This window comes from Petaurus breviceps, unplaced genomic scaffold (assembly GCF_028583685.1).
Source record: "Petaurus breviceps papuanus isolate PSGF00001 unplaced genomic scaffold, PetGlider_PUasm1.0 187, whole genome shotgun sequence".
In the NCBI taxonomy this organism is placed as follows: Eukaryota; Metazoa; Chordata; class Mammalia; order Diprotodontia; family Petauridae; genus Petaurus; species Petaurus breviceps.
The window spans coordinates 25,667,640-25,682,684 of NW_027185799.1; the positions used below are offsets into that span (position 1 = coordinate 25,667,640).

Sequence of the window (15,045 nt, forward strand, 5' to 3'; positions counted from 1 at the left end):
CAGTGAGATATTTCACATTGTCTTCTATTTTTTCATTCTTTTGGATCTGTTTTATAATATTTTGATTTCTCATAAAGTCATTAGGTTCCATTTGCTTGCATCTAATTTTGAAGGAATTCTTTTCTTTGTGAGCTTTTGGACTTCCTTTTTCATTTTTATGGACTTCCTTTATCATTTGATAAATTCTGCTTTTTAAGGCATTCTTCTCCTCATTAGCTTTTTGAACCTCTTTTACCATTTGAATTAGTCTATTTTTTAAGATATTATTTTCTTTAATATTTTGGGGGGTCTCCTTTAGCATGCTGTTAACTCATTTTTCATGATTTTCTTGCATTACTCATTTCTCTTCCCAATTTTTTCCTCTACTTCTCTTACTTGATTTTCAAAATCCTCCCCCAAGACCTGTGACCAATTCATATTTTCTTGGAGGCTTTTGATGCAGGAGTTTTGAATTTATCGTCTTCTTTTGGTTCTATGTTTTGATCTTCTTTGTAGCCAAAGAACATTTCTATAGTCTGATTTCTCTTCCTCTATTTGTTCATGTTGGTAGCCAATTACTTGACTTTTGAGCTCTTTGCCACAGTAGAACTCTGCTTCCAGAGTGGAGAGTGCTGTTTCCCAAATTTCTGGGGTTTTGTGCAGTTGTCAGAGCTTTTTCTAGGTACCTGCCTCAGAACTGTGAGGAGGATGGCCTGTCCACAGCTTCAACAAGCTCTGCCATGCCAGCAGTCCTCACCTGAGGACTGCCACCCAAGACTGAAACCCAGATCCAAGCAGGATAAAGCAAGAGAATCCTGCTTAAATGCCAGCAGAGATTAATTGCTTAATTAATTAATTACTCAATCCTGCAATTGCCCTCTGGTCAGCCGCTTGGTGCCCCCACTATTTGTGGGCCTGGAGCCCCGGAAGCAGCTGCTGCAGCCATTGCCCCTTGCAGCAGCCACTGCCACCTCCACCGCCCTGGGGGCAGGGGCCAGACTGTGCTCTTCTCTTACCCAGGTCCAACAGAGTTTCCCCAGTGACCTTTTACTTTCTTTTGTGTTTATGGATTAAGAAGTCTGGAAACTGCCACAGCTTCCAGTGATTCAGTCCCCTAAGGTCTGTGCAGGGACAGCCCACACAAGACTGTGCTCTGCTCCCAGCCAGGTGCAATGGACCCTTCCTGTCAGCCTGCCAGTCTGCCTTCAGTGGGAAATTTATTTCATTCTGTTATTTTGTGGGTTCTGTAGCACTAAAATTTGTTTAGTTATTTTTTACAGATATTTTACGTGGTTGGGGCATGAGCCCAAGCAAGTTCCTGCTTTTACTTTGCCATCTTGACTCCACCCTCTTCACGTTTTGTTCAGCCATTCCCCAATTAATGTGCATTCCTTCGATTTCCAGTTCTTTGCCACCACCAAAAAAAGTTGCTATAAATGTTTTTGTACATGTTGGTCTTTTTCCCTTTTTCATGATCCCTTTGGGATCATAGTAGTTGTATTGCTGGATCAAAGGGTATGCACAGTTTGATTGCCCTTTGGGCATAGTGGAAAAGGAATTTTCGAGGGAAGGGTTGAAATGGGATGAGTAAGATTGAGAAAGACAAAGATGAGAAAATGAGAGATTGAAGCTTCACTTCAATAGGTTGTGCTCCTATAGGCTGAAAATTGATGAAAACAGGTAAGGAGAGAAAAAATTCAAGTGTTCCTGTTTCTCTTCTGGGGTTATCTGTGGAACAGGGTGTTGGAGTAGGGGGTGAGAGATAGGTGCATGAGGGTTCTGCCCAGCTAGGCTTGGGTCTAGATTTGGCCTGTGGTTATAACTATGATGACTTTGGCTTTTCCTTTACTGCCAGTCTATAAGTCTGTCAACAAGCATTTATATTTTTCTTAATCTAATTTTTAAATTTTGATCTTAATTCCAAAAATGACATTTCCATACATAAAGCAGAACACAAAAAATAGTATTTTATGTGAAATGGTGAATTTCCATTTCATACTGTTGTCCTAGTCCCTTTTCTTTTCTCCTATACTACTTCACTTGGTGATATCATCAGTTCCCATGGGTTTGATTACCATCTATATGCTGATAACTCTTAAGCCTACCTGTCCTGACCCATACTCTCTGTCGGCTACCAGACTAACATCTCCAATTGCCTTTCAGATATCTCAAATTGGATGTCAAGTAAATATCTTAAACTCATCATGTCCAAAGCAGAGCTTATTATCTTTCCCCCTAAACCCTCTACCTCCCTTTCCTTCTCTATTACTGTAGGGAGTAAACACTATCCTTCCAATTCCTCAGGCTTACAAAACCTAGGTGTCATCCTGAATTCCTCACTATCTCTCACCCTCCATATCCAGTCTGTTGCAAAGGTCTGTCCATTTCACATCTGCAGCATCTCTCAAATACGCCCCCTTCTCTCCTCTAACAGTGCTAGAACCCTGGTGCAGCCCCTCATCCCTGTACACCCAGGTTATTGTAATAGCTTGCTGTTGGATCTGCCTCCCTCAAGTCTCTTCTCCACTTCAATCTATCCTCCATTCAATCACTAAAATGATTTTCCAAAAGCACAGATCTAACTGTGTTGCTCACCTATTCAGTAAACTCCAGTGGCTTTCTGTGACTTCCAGTAGCAAATACAAAATGCTCTATATGACATTCAAAGCCTTTTAGAACCTAGTCCCCTCCTATCTTTCCAGTCTTCTTATACCTTACTACCCTACATGTAATCTTTGATCCAGTGACACTACATTCCTGGCTATTCCAAAAACAAGACACTCCAGGCATTTTCTCTGACTGTTAACCCATACCTGCAATGCTCTCCTTCCTCTGCTCCAATTACTGACCTCCCTGGCTTCCTTTAAGACTCAACTAAAATCCCTATTATTGGAAACCTTCCCCAACCCCTCTTAATTCCTTGCACCTTCCCTCTATTGATTAGTTCCTATTTATCCTGTATATAGTTTAGTGTGTGTGGGTGTGTGTATATATATATACACATTTGCAGCTTGTTTCCTCCATTAGCTCCTTGAGGACATGCACTCTCTTTGGCCTCTTTTTTCATCCCCAGCTCTTAGCACTGTGCCTGGCACATAAGCACTTAATAAGTGTTGATTGAGCTACACATTGCTTTCAGAAATGTCCTACTTGTCTGCACTTCCTTCTCATCTGCACATTAAAAAAAAAGTTTCAGTGGCCCTCTTTTTTAAAATCATGTTGCTAACTTAGCCCTTCTTTATTTAACACTTCACCCCCCATTAACTAAGAGAAGGGGGAGGAAGCTGTTAGAAATAAGCATAGTCAAGCAAAACAAATCCAAGTAATGCCAGTGTCCAAAAATGTATGTCTCTGTAGATTGTACCAATACCTTTTCTGTCAGGAGGTAGGTAACATTTTCATCATATATCTGCATGGGACATGGTTATTTATTTGCTTCTTTGATCGAAGTTCTTAAGTCTTTCAAAGTTGTTTTTCTTTCTAGTTCTTTTGGCCTTATATAAATTGTTCTCCTGATTCTGCTCCCCTCATTTTTAAAAATTCAATTTTATTTTCAATTTCAAATTTTCTACCTCCCCCCTCCCTCACACCTTGAGAAAGCAAGAAAAACACAACCCATATCAAATATATATAGTAATGTGAAACACATTTCCACATTAACTGTATTCCCTCACCCCACCACCCCCAAGGGAGAAAAAAATCAATAAAAAGTAGAAGAAAACATGCTTCAATCTGCACTCTGAATCCACCATCCCTCTGTCTGGAGGGAGATAGCATGTTTTATCCTGAATCCTTTGGAATTTTGTGTGGCCAAAGTTGATTATTTTTTTTTAAGTTGATGATTGCACAGTTGCATTCCATAGCATTCATATGCCATAACTTGTTTAGCCATTCTACAACTCATGGGCATCCCCTTAGTTTCCAATTCTTTGCTGCCACAAAAAGAGCTGCTATAAATATTTTTATACATGAATCATTTCCTCTTTCTTTGACCTCTTTGGGATATCAATCCAGTATTGCTGGGTCAAAGGCTATGTATAGTTCAATAGCTTTTTGAGGATAGTTCCAAATTTCTTTCCAGAATGGTTTCACTAGTTCACAGCTCCACCAACAGTGAATTAGTATGCCTGTTTTCCCACATCCCCTCCAACATATCATTTTCATTTTTTTGTCATCAGAGCCAGTTTGAGGTGGTACCTCAAAGTTGTTTTAATTTGCATTTCTATATTAGTAATTTAGAGCATTTAAAAAATATGGCTGTTGATAGCTTTGATTTCTTCCTCTGAAAATTGCCAATTCATTTTCTTTGACCATTTATCAATTGGGGAATGTTTTTTTTTTTCCTTTTTGGAGGGGAGAGGGCAGGGCAATTGGGGTTAAGTGTCTTGCCCAAGGTCACATGGCTAGTGTCATCAGATTTGAACTCAGGTCCTCCTAACTCCATTTTCAGTGCACTATTCATTGTGCCACCTAGCCTCCCTGGAATGGTTCTTTAGAAATGAGATCTTTATCACAGAAACTTGCTACAAAGTTTTTTTTCCCCCAGTTTTCTACTTTTCTTCTAATTTTAGTTCCATTGGTTTTATTTGTGCAAAAAAAAATGTAATCACATTTACTTATTTGACCTCCTTTGAGCCTCCCTATATCCTTTTTGGTTATGACCTTTTCTCTTATTCAGGTCTAACAAGTAGTTTTTCCCATGTTCCACTAATTTGCTTATGTCACTGTTTTTGTAGCCATTTTGAGTTTATCTTGGTATGTGGCATGAGATGTTGATCTGTGCCTAGATTCTGTCAGATTGAAATGTGTACCTGGCACATAGCAGATACTTAATAAATGTTTATTGACTGACTACTTGCCAGTTTTCCCAACCATTTTTCCCAGGTAGCAATTTTGTGTCCCAATAGCTAGGATCTTTGGGTTTATTCAACCTTAGGTTACTTTGTTCATTTGCTGCTGTACATTGTGTACCTAATCTGTCCCACTGTTCAGTGTATTTCTTACCCAGTATCAGACTGTTTAGGTGACTTCTGCTTTATTGTGTAGTTTAAGATCTGGTACTGCTAGACTCCCTTCTTCCCCGATTTTTACATTGATTCCCTTGATATTTCTGACTTTTTGTTCCTCCTGATGAAGTTTATTTTTTCTAGTTTTGTAAAGTAATTATTTGATAGTTTGAGTGGTATAGCACTGAATAAGTAAATTAATTTAGATGGCATTGTCATTTTTATTATATTGGCTATTTGTATGAAGAGTATTTTGTAATTGTGTTCATATAGTTCCTGTGCTTGTTTGTAAGCAGAATAGAAAGAGTTAATAGATTGGGATGTTGAATAGAGATAATCTGCTAGAGAAAATGGGAGGTGATGGTATCAGGAGTTCATGTTAGAGAGATTGGATAGGATATTAATTTTCTTCTTTTGAAGTATGAGGTCCTCAAGTGAGAGGATGGCAGGAAAGCATGCTAGGAGAGACTTGAGAAGAAGGATGGCAGAGGGAAAAGGATGGGATCTTGGAAGTGGTTCTTTCTTTTTCCTTCCACCCTCCTCTAGCCCCCACTTGAGTCATTTGAGAAGTTAGAAGCTACATAGTAAGTAGAATGGAGAATCAAATCCAAGTCCTCGGATTGTAAATTCATTGCTTTTTCTTCTGTACCACTCCACTTCATGGGGGTGGCCGGAGTTTTTTGCTACTAAGTTTTGTTTTGTTTTGTTTAATTTTTAATTTATGGAATAAAACAAGCATTTTCATAACATAGAATAATAAAAAACTGGACATGAAACTGCAGATCTATTATGTACAACTTTTATTTTCCTTTTATTCCTTTTAAATATGTAAATAAGTTATGTAAATTTATTTTTTTTCTTACCTCTCCATCCCCAGCTTAGAGATGACTACCATTACGAGCAAATGTGTGTGTGTATAAAAATTATTCTATGCATTCTTCTATTTATCAGCTCTTTCTCCAGATACAGATAGCAACTTCTTATATCCCTTGTTGTTAGTTTGGGTATTTAAAACAATCAAAATGATTTATTCAAAGTTCTTAAAACAATACTGACTGTTAATTTTTAAATAAGCAAAAGTTACAAGTCCTAAGCATTCTAGTCAACTGGATTTGCAAATTAGGGCAAAGTTTGCCTTATAACAATATACCCAGTTTAATGAATAGGGACCTCAGTAAATATTATGAATATGATTAGAAATACCAGTAATGGATATAGTCCAAAATTGGGACTATCCTATCTGATAAGGATGCCTATCATTTTACCTTGGTTGAGCCATTAGATATCAGCCTATTAACCTTATTAGGAAAATAGTACTCAATTGAAGTATTGTTGGTAGATGCTTAGTAAATGTTTGTTAAATTGAATGTTAAATTTATTTTTAATATTTGGCCTAGCTAAATTTATTAGAAACCATTTTTATGGTTTTAGTGAGGAAATGGATCTACTTAGAAAGTAGTAGGGCATGTTGTCTAATGAATCAAATGAATATGGTTATTAAAGAGCAAAACATTAAACAGTAGTTGGGTGAGGTTTTTTTCCCTCCAAAACAGACATTAAGTAGCATTTATATTTTAAATTTTGTATTTTGTGGTGTTCTTTTATTCAGAACTAGTCTTCTGATTTTTAAAAATTTTCTTTAGGATACGGGATCAAGAAAGAAAAGAAGCAGAAGAAGCTAGTCAAAAAGAAATAGAAGAATGGGAGAGAAAACTTCTGGCTCAGGCTGCTCCAACTTGCATGGAGACCATGTGGGAAATTCCAGCTATAGGGCATTTCCTTTGTTTAGCCCAACACATTCTAAACTTGCCTGAAATAGTCTTTTATGAGTTGGAACGTTGTCTTCTGATGCCTCAGTGTAATGCTTTTTTGTCAAAAATAATGACTTCTTTGTTAAGTCCTCCTCATCGCAGACCTACCTTACATAGGAGACCCACTCTGCCTTATAGAACTTGGGAGGCAGCACTGAGGCAGAAGGTACAGCACTGGTACACTGTTGTTGGGCAGACTGAGAATCCTGATGGCTGTGCTGAGAAGCTTGGATTGTGCCCTCAGTTTTTTAAAGTCCTTGGAGAAGTTAACCCTTTAGAGGACAAACCATTTCACGAACTCCCATTTTACCAGAAAGTTTGGTTACTGAAGGGCCTCTGTGACTTTGTGTATGAAACACAAAAAGAAGTTCAAGATGCTGTACTAGGACAGCCTATCCATGAATGCAGGGAAGTGATCCTTGGCTATGATTACCTAGAGAATGCTTATGTACATTTCCCACAGTTTTGTGGGGCAGATGTACGCATTTATAAACAGAGACCCTTTCAGGCACCTGAATTTCCAGTTCCACCTATTAAAATACAAAGAGTACCTCGGATTAAACTTGAGAAATTAAAGGGTGAATATGCTAGCAAAAGCAATGGAGAACATAGGTGTGGTAGCAGAGAAGAATTACCTTCTGCCTCCAAAAGAGAACAGATCAGTATGGAACCTCTCTACTGCCCTGCTAAAATCCATTTGGATAATCATGGCATCTCCATGGAAAAAGAAATAAAAAATAACTGTGAAATTAAAATTCACAGGCCCTGTGAAAGTAAAAAAATGGGATGCTGTAAAGAAAATTTAGAGAAACCAAGTAGTCCAGGGGAAGTTACTGGCTTTGGGGAACCTCTCAGCCCAGGTGAAGTGAGAGTTATAGAAAACAGGGAGAAATATGGTGAAGCTTCTAGAATAAAAACTGAGCCTAGTCCATTAAAAGAGAATGCCCTTAAAACTTGCCAAGTACATGTAAATGGAAGTCACAGTGATAATCTAGATGTGAACTGCCATAAAGTTACAAGAGATATCATACTAGAACATTCACTGCAGAATCATAAAAAACTCAAACTTAGTAAAATACGGGCAAAAAAGAAGAAAAAGAAAAAAAAGAAATTGAAAGATGTCTTAAATGAAAATTTACAGAGAAAACGTGAAGGTCTTCATTCTCTTACATTCAAGTCTTACAAACCTGAGATCCAGAACAAGTTATTTATCATCAAAAAGAAAGCTAAACACAAGAAGCACAAATCTGGTAAGCTGGTGTACTGTTTTGGAAAAAAATGCAAGCGAGTTATACTTCCAAGATGTTCTATCAGCTAGTTTGGGAAGCTGTAAGTCACAAAATGAAATTCACCTGTGTATTATATGTTTTTAAGGTAGTTCTGTGTATTAAAACTTTTCATATAGTATTATATTTATTCTGTCACCTAATTAAACTTGCTGATTTTTAAGCAAGATATATACATTTATCTTACATTGAAAATAGATTTATTTCTTTAATTCTTACTGCTAAAGATCTATGATTCAAATTACTAACATTTAACTTAAATATTTTATAAAGTGAGTTCAGAAATTAATTTTTCTGCTTTGATATTGTCAAAGGCCCCCTTTTTTCTATTTGGTTAATATTTACTGGTCAGATTTATGGTTACCTGGTTGTTAACAGTTCATCTAAGTGTGCAGAGGGAATATAGGATGAATCCCATATCAGTTAGTTTTTCCTATTTATTACCTATGGCTTTATAGGAAAAAAAAAGTGATGCATAAGATTTGAACTATCAGCTAAAATGAATATTGGTGTACCTTTTTAAAAAATTGTAGATATCAGTTGTCTATTCCATTCCCATTCAGCCATTATTAGGGATAATTAAGATTTGGTTATATTTTAAAATAAATGACTGTTTCATTTGGTAAATCAGGAGAATCTAACTTCTGTTTCATTTAGCTCAATTCAGGTGCTTCATTGTAACATGGAAGTAATCTTGAATTCATAAAAGCTTTATCAGAAAAGCACAAGTTCTATTAGGTCCTAGCCATCTCATCACCAAGTCCCATATTTGAATCCTCTGTTAGAACCTGGCAGAATTTATGCTTAACTTTAAAGAATTAATACTCCAGTGAGATATTGAAACTGGATCTTGATAAAATAGAAGGTATGTTCTCCATTTGCCTGATTACTAGCCAACTACTTCAAATTATCACTAAATCTTAATTATCACTGCTTAACTAAAAAAAAATAATAGAATAGACAGCATGAAATCTGTGAGAAAATCTGAAAAGTTCATTTTAGTTTTTAGTTCTAACTTTCTACATCCATCATTTACAAAGCATTTTTTAAGTATTTGTTTATGATACAGTTTTAGATGTTGTACAAAGATAGACTTGGTCTCCATCCTCTCATATAGGTAATAAAATAAAAATGTTTCTGTAGTAAGGAATGAACAGTAAGGCATATATTATACATGTATTTTAGGGTTACAGGTTAAGTCATCCATGGGAGTTCCGTGTCCATATCGATCAGTGTAAGTGAAAACAATCTGTTAAATTTAACCAGTATTTTACTGAGTATGTGAGATAGGAGAATTTAAATAGTAAGGGGGGAGGGGATTCTAGATGGAGGTTTGGTTAGGGGAGTAACAGCATAAGCAAAGCAAGATAAATGGAAGCAGGAATGAACATAGTGTGTTCAGGAGACATTGGAAAAATTAGCTTTACTAGAGCTAATTTAATCTCCTTAGAAGTTTCTTAGATCAGAGAAATTAGAATTTTAGGAGCATTTTAAATAATCAAAGATGCCCAGAAGCGTGGCATTCTAGACATCTATTGCTGTTCTGAAGACTTGAATTTAGAAGTTGGTTGAAAGGATGAAGTGGGCTTATGTCCGATATGTAAAAGACTGTGAATGGTGTGTAGAAGGAATGGGTTGATATATATAGATGGGGAGGGTAGGGATGGGAGGGTGGTTGGTGGTAAGGGAACTGAGATTTATAAATTTGGAATTATGATCTTGAGCTCCTGTGAAAACAGAGCACCTAAGACGCCACTTGAGAGCTTTAAGAAGGGAGCTAGCTCGCTTGGTCAAGATGAAGAGTTCATGGGCTCATACATTTGGAGCTAGAAGAGGCCTTAGAGATTACTGAGGCCAAGACCTCTTTTTGCCAATGAAGAAATAGAGACTCAGAGAGCTTAAATATCTGCCCAAGATTATACAGCAGTTAAGTGGCAGAACTGGGATTTGAACCCAGGTGCTCTGACTCCAAATCCTATGCATAAAAAAAACAATTTTGATAGTGACAGTGAGAAATTTGAGGGATGCAGTTCTTGTAGTCTAGCAAAACAAATAATCTAGGCAAGAGAGGAGTCTTTGAGCTACAGCATAAAGAGTTAATGAAGTAAGAGCATTGCATAAGTATGGGAGTTAGATTGAAAAAAAAATAAACAAAAACTGTGAGCTGAATTCAATGTATAGAGTAAATGAAATAATAAGTTAGATTGCCTAGAAGCTCTTAGCTTATATTAGTGTGTTGAAGATAACAGTGCCACCTGGAGAAACTGTTTTTAGTGCTGTATTATAGAAAGAACATAAGTAGCTTTTTAAATTGCTTGTTCAATTTAAAGGGCAGAGCAGTTAGAAGTGCCTCAAAATGCCACGTGAGACTAAGCTACCAAGGGGATATTCAGAAGAGTGGTATGATTTTAAGGGTTAGGGCTTACCCTCAAATATAGCCATAATGTATCTGAAATTCTGTCATTTAGAAAGAAAAAGTTGGTGCATGACTTTTTGTTGGCAGATGATGGTGTACTCAGTGCAGCCCCTGAGACTGAGATGCAGCAAAGTATGGAGCAGTTCTTTACCTCTTGTGCTCATTTTGGCCCAACAATTGACACTAATGAATAATATGGTAGATTTGTTCATGGGATTTCTGAGTGCAAGGCAGTAAGGAAATAGAAATTTTGATTGTGGGGTAGAGGAGGAGAGGAGCATTAGAATAAAGACGAAGGTGGTGTCTATTAGTAGGAATCTGTAGGGCAGAATGAAGGTGGAAGCAGGGCAGACAGATAAGTCATTGTACTTCCCATTTAGCTCAAAGCTGTGTTACTGTGCACATATAAGCACATGTGCATGTGTGTATACACACTTAGACATATTTCATATATGTATGTGCACACACATGTTTGTATACACATGCATCTGTATAGATAAATACATCTCTGTTACCTTTTCCTAGCTGGTGGCACAATGGATAAAGTGGACCTGGTGTCAAGAAGACCTGAGTTCACATCCTGCCTCAGACACTCACTGAATTTGTGACCCAGGGCAAGTTACTTGACCACTGCCCGCCTCAGTTTCTTCATCTGTAAAATTTGGAAAATAAGGGTACCTACCTTCCAGAGTTGTTGCAAAGTTCAAAGGAGATAGTACTCATAAAGCACTTAGCAATGAGCCTGCTAGATTGCAGGTACTTGATAAATGCTTATTCCCTTCCTTCCCATTTGATTCTCACATCTCAATTTGTATGCTAGAGTATGTTTTCCTTATTCCATAATACTTGAGTGATGTTTCAGTTATGATATATTGGGAGAATTCCAGTTTCCATATTGACTCATCTCTGTGATTGGGGCTTTTAGAGGTTCTTGGCTGTTTGAATTCTGTTAAGTTTTTGGAGTTTCATATGCTGTAGCACTCAGAACTTTAGTTTAAGGGTAAGATGTAGGGTTTCTGTTCTTCAGACCTATCCTGAAACTCACAGTGATATGCTTTCTATACACATAAAGTTTAAACTTTAGAATAGTAGTGATTTGTGTGCGTTCAGCATACTTTCTGTATTAATAATAGTTCTAGACTTGAACAAGATATTATTAGAGCCCAAGGCAAGTCATTCAGCCTTTCTCAACTTTAATTTCCTTGTCTATAAAATTATGTGGATAAGCTAGATTATTTCTAAGATCCCTTACAGCTCCAAATCTATGACCTTGTGATCATTTTTAGCAATATAGGATATCGATGATTTTAGGGAAGAGTATGGGGTATCATTGAAGGTGGAGACACTGCATAGTACCACAAGGGGGCAACATAGAACATTTATGTTACCTATGTATTTACCCTCTACCGATTTTTGTCAGATACATTTGGAATTTGTAATAGTTCATACATTGCACCTGTAAGTCTTAGTAAAAGAAGATGTCTAACTTGGGACTCTTGTGGTATAATTTTGGTGAACTTTAAAACATATAATATGTAATATTGTAATATGGTATTTGTATAAACTAAGGTTACTTATATAAATACATTGTGTTCAATTGAAAGAGTGAAAAAAAGCAAAAGATTTTGTTTAGCTCAGTTTAGTTCTGTGCAGAGTTCACTTGGTTGGTATCCCATTCAACCCAAGTTTGGATATTAGATTCAGTCTTTTAAAACTCATCATCAAGTTCTGACCCCTGTAGATACAACACCTACATTATTTTTCCGATCTGTTCCTGCTGCCACCACCCATACTATTGAAATAGTTTCCTAATTTTCTTCCTTGTTCAGTCCATCAACTTACCAGGTAAATCTTCTAAAAACTGAGCTCAGATTTGCCGTTCCCCTTTTTCAAATCTTTAGTCACTCCTTATTGCCTTTTGAGCCATGTTCAAATTCTTCAGCAAAGCATTCTCTCCCCATTATGGAAGAAATTAATGGATTCTCACCAGTTAATTTGAAATTAATTTGTAGAAGTATAAAAACAGATGCTACTTGTAAAGCGCTTTGCAAACCTTAAAGTGCTGTATAAATATTAGCCATTATGATCACAACCTGACTTTTTCCACATTCCCTTATATTTCATTCAAGCTGAGCTATTCTTTGATCTCTGAACACACCCAATACTTGCCTAATTTCACAAATGCTATTCTTTTTATCCAGGACTTTTTCCATACCCTCTGACGCTGCTCCCTGCCCCCTTGAAAAAAAACCTCCAAGGACTGAAATCCTTGCATATGTGAAAATAAGTTGATATACTATCTCTTTCAGCAAGCCTTTTTTGATGTCCCCAACATGTCATGTCTTCCTCCTATGAAACACTTGTGGCTCCTTATTTATATCTCTCCTTGGTATCTACATATACATTTACTTTTACTAGCTTTTAAACAACTTGGGAATAGGGATTATGTCATGTTCATCTTATAGCCTGCACAGGTTATATTCTCTTTCACATAAGAGAATATAAATGTAAAATTGAATTAAACATCTGTTTTAAAATTTTAAGAAAACACCAGATTATACAGCAGGGCTTGTATGGAAAAGCATTATGAAGACTTGTGATTTTCCCCCCACTCCAAGAAAAAGAAAGAGAGAAGTGTATTATATCCTGAAAGGGATAGGGGAGGGTATGTTTTCATTTTCTGCTGTAAAACTGAACTTATAAATATTTTAATGAATTTTTCTTTGTAACGAGAGGCAGCATGATAAAGTGTTTAGAAAGACAGCTTTAAAGTCAGGAAGACCTCTCAAGTTCTGACTCTAGCCCAGACTAAATTTATGTTAGGCTAGTCACTTAGTCCCAGGCACCTCTCAAGACTAGAAGTTATAGAGGAGTTAGCCTTCTGCATCAGGAGATTCCACACTGATGAAGCCATAGATCCAGACCCTTTACAAAAAACAATATTGTAAGTTTCTGGAGGGCAGGGATGATATTTTATGTTTTCACTAGTGGCGCTGTCATGAAGTCTTGTACATAGGGTGTGCTCTCTACGTATTTGTTGATTTTTAAAAATTTGATGATTCAAATGAATAGACTGGTGTACCAGATAGTGTTTTATATTTAAAATGGAGCTTATGTTTGTAAAATGCTGAATATAATTTTTGTTAGCTTAAATTACAAAGCTTAATAACTAGTTTTCAGATACGAAGTGGTTTTCCTTTAGTTTTGAGTCAGATTTTCCCACAAGTTCTCATTGCACAACTATGTACTTTGAAGGTACTGATTTTCTAAAAAACATTGCATTGCCTACTACCAATAATACTACCCTTAAGATAGACAATGGGATTAGTTTTGTATTAATAGTAGTAGAAGAAAACTAGTGGGAATTTATATTATGCTAACCAGAGACCTAAATTCTAAAGTATAAATAGATCTATACCATAAACTAACTGCAGACATTTAATGTCACAGGTAAGTTTAATTTTTCTTTTATGTTAATATTTTAGGTTATATGTATTTCTTTTTTCAACTATCCTTATGGCAAAGTATATTTTTTCCAAGTTTGTTATAGTAAAATCTTACATTATACAATACATTTGAAGATTATAATAGCTGTGTTCCTTACATAACATTGTGAATATACTTGTTCTACACAAATAGTTGTAGTTTAATGGCTTTCATCTAGTTTGATTTTGAGCCCTCATTTTCATTTGACTTAACCACATCCATCTATTATAATTTAATTCTGAAGGCTCTATGTAACTTGGCTTTTATTTATTAAGTGTAATAAATATCATTATGAAGCTTTTCTCTTTTAATCTTGCAAGGAAAAAAATCCATATCTAAAAAAGCAATCACAAAGAAGAGGAAAGCTGTCACAAAGTCACCTACTGTACCAGAGTTTCAGGTAAATGTTATAACTTTGCTTCAAGCTTTCAAAGTAGAATTTTTCTTTTTACAGTTGTATCTCATGAAGTTGATGAACTCCAAGAAATTGTAGCCTATGATTTTTAATAAAACGAGTCTCTAATTTAATAAACGAGTCTTGAATTTTTTTATACCATTGTAGGCATGTTCAGATATTCCTGCTATAATTTCAAGTACTCTTTTGTCTTTAATGTGTTTTCGAGTATTGATATTAAAAATCTTAACAGTATTTTGTATGGAATAACTTAACATGTATAAATAGTTCCTAATGTAAATACAAATTAAAAGCAAATGTGCACATGAAACGTTAATATTCAAGAATGAAGTTGTAATTCAGGCAAAAGTTGTTTCATATTGTGCCAGTGATCTTATCTATATGTGAACAGTGATAATAGTCTGCCAAAATGATTGGTAAAGATTTGAATATTTATAGTTGCTTCAACTTTTAAGTGGAACTTTTTGTAATTATTAGTTAAAAGTGGATAGAGCACTAGTCCCGGAGTCAGGAGGATGTGAGTTTAAATCCAGCCTCACTCTTACTAGCTGTGTGACCCTGGACAAGTCTCTTAACCCCAATTGTTCTCCACTCCCACCACACACACACACACACACACACACACACACACACACACACACACACA

At 36.2% G+C, this 15,045-nt stretch overlaps 1 protein-coding gene across 2 annotated transcripts in view; it reads left to right on the forward strand.

Moving 5' to 3' along the window:
• BRD10 (bromodomain containing 10) overlaps positions 1 to 15,045 on the forward strand; it is a 75,755-nt gene that overhangs the window by 27,253 nt on the left and 33,457 nt on the right. For both annotated transcript variants that reach the window (XM_069090770.1, XM_069090769.1), the window contains 2 exons: positions 6,629 to 8,046; positions 14,305 to 14,384. In XM_069090770.1, the coding sequence (XP_068946871.1) occupies positions 6,629 to 8,046; positions 14,305 to 14,384 (1,498 nt within the window). The remainder of the gene's footprint in view (positions 1 to 6,628; positions 8,047 to 14,304; positions 14,385 to 15,045) is intronic.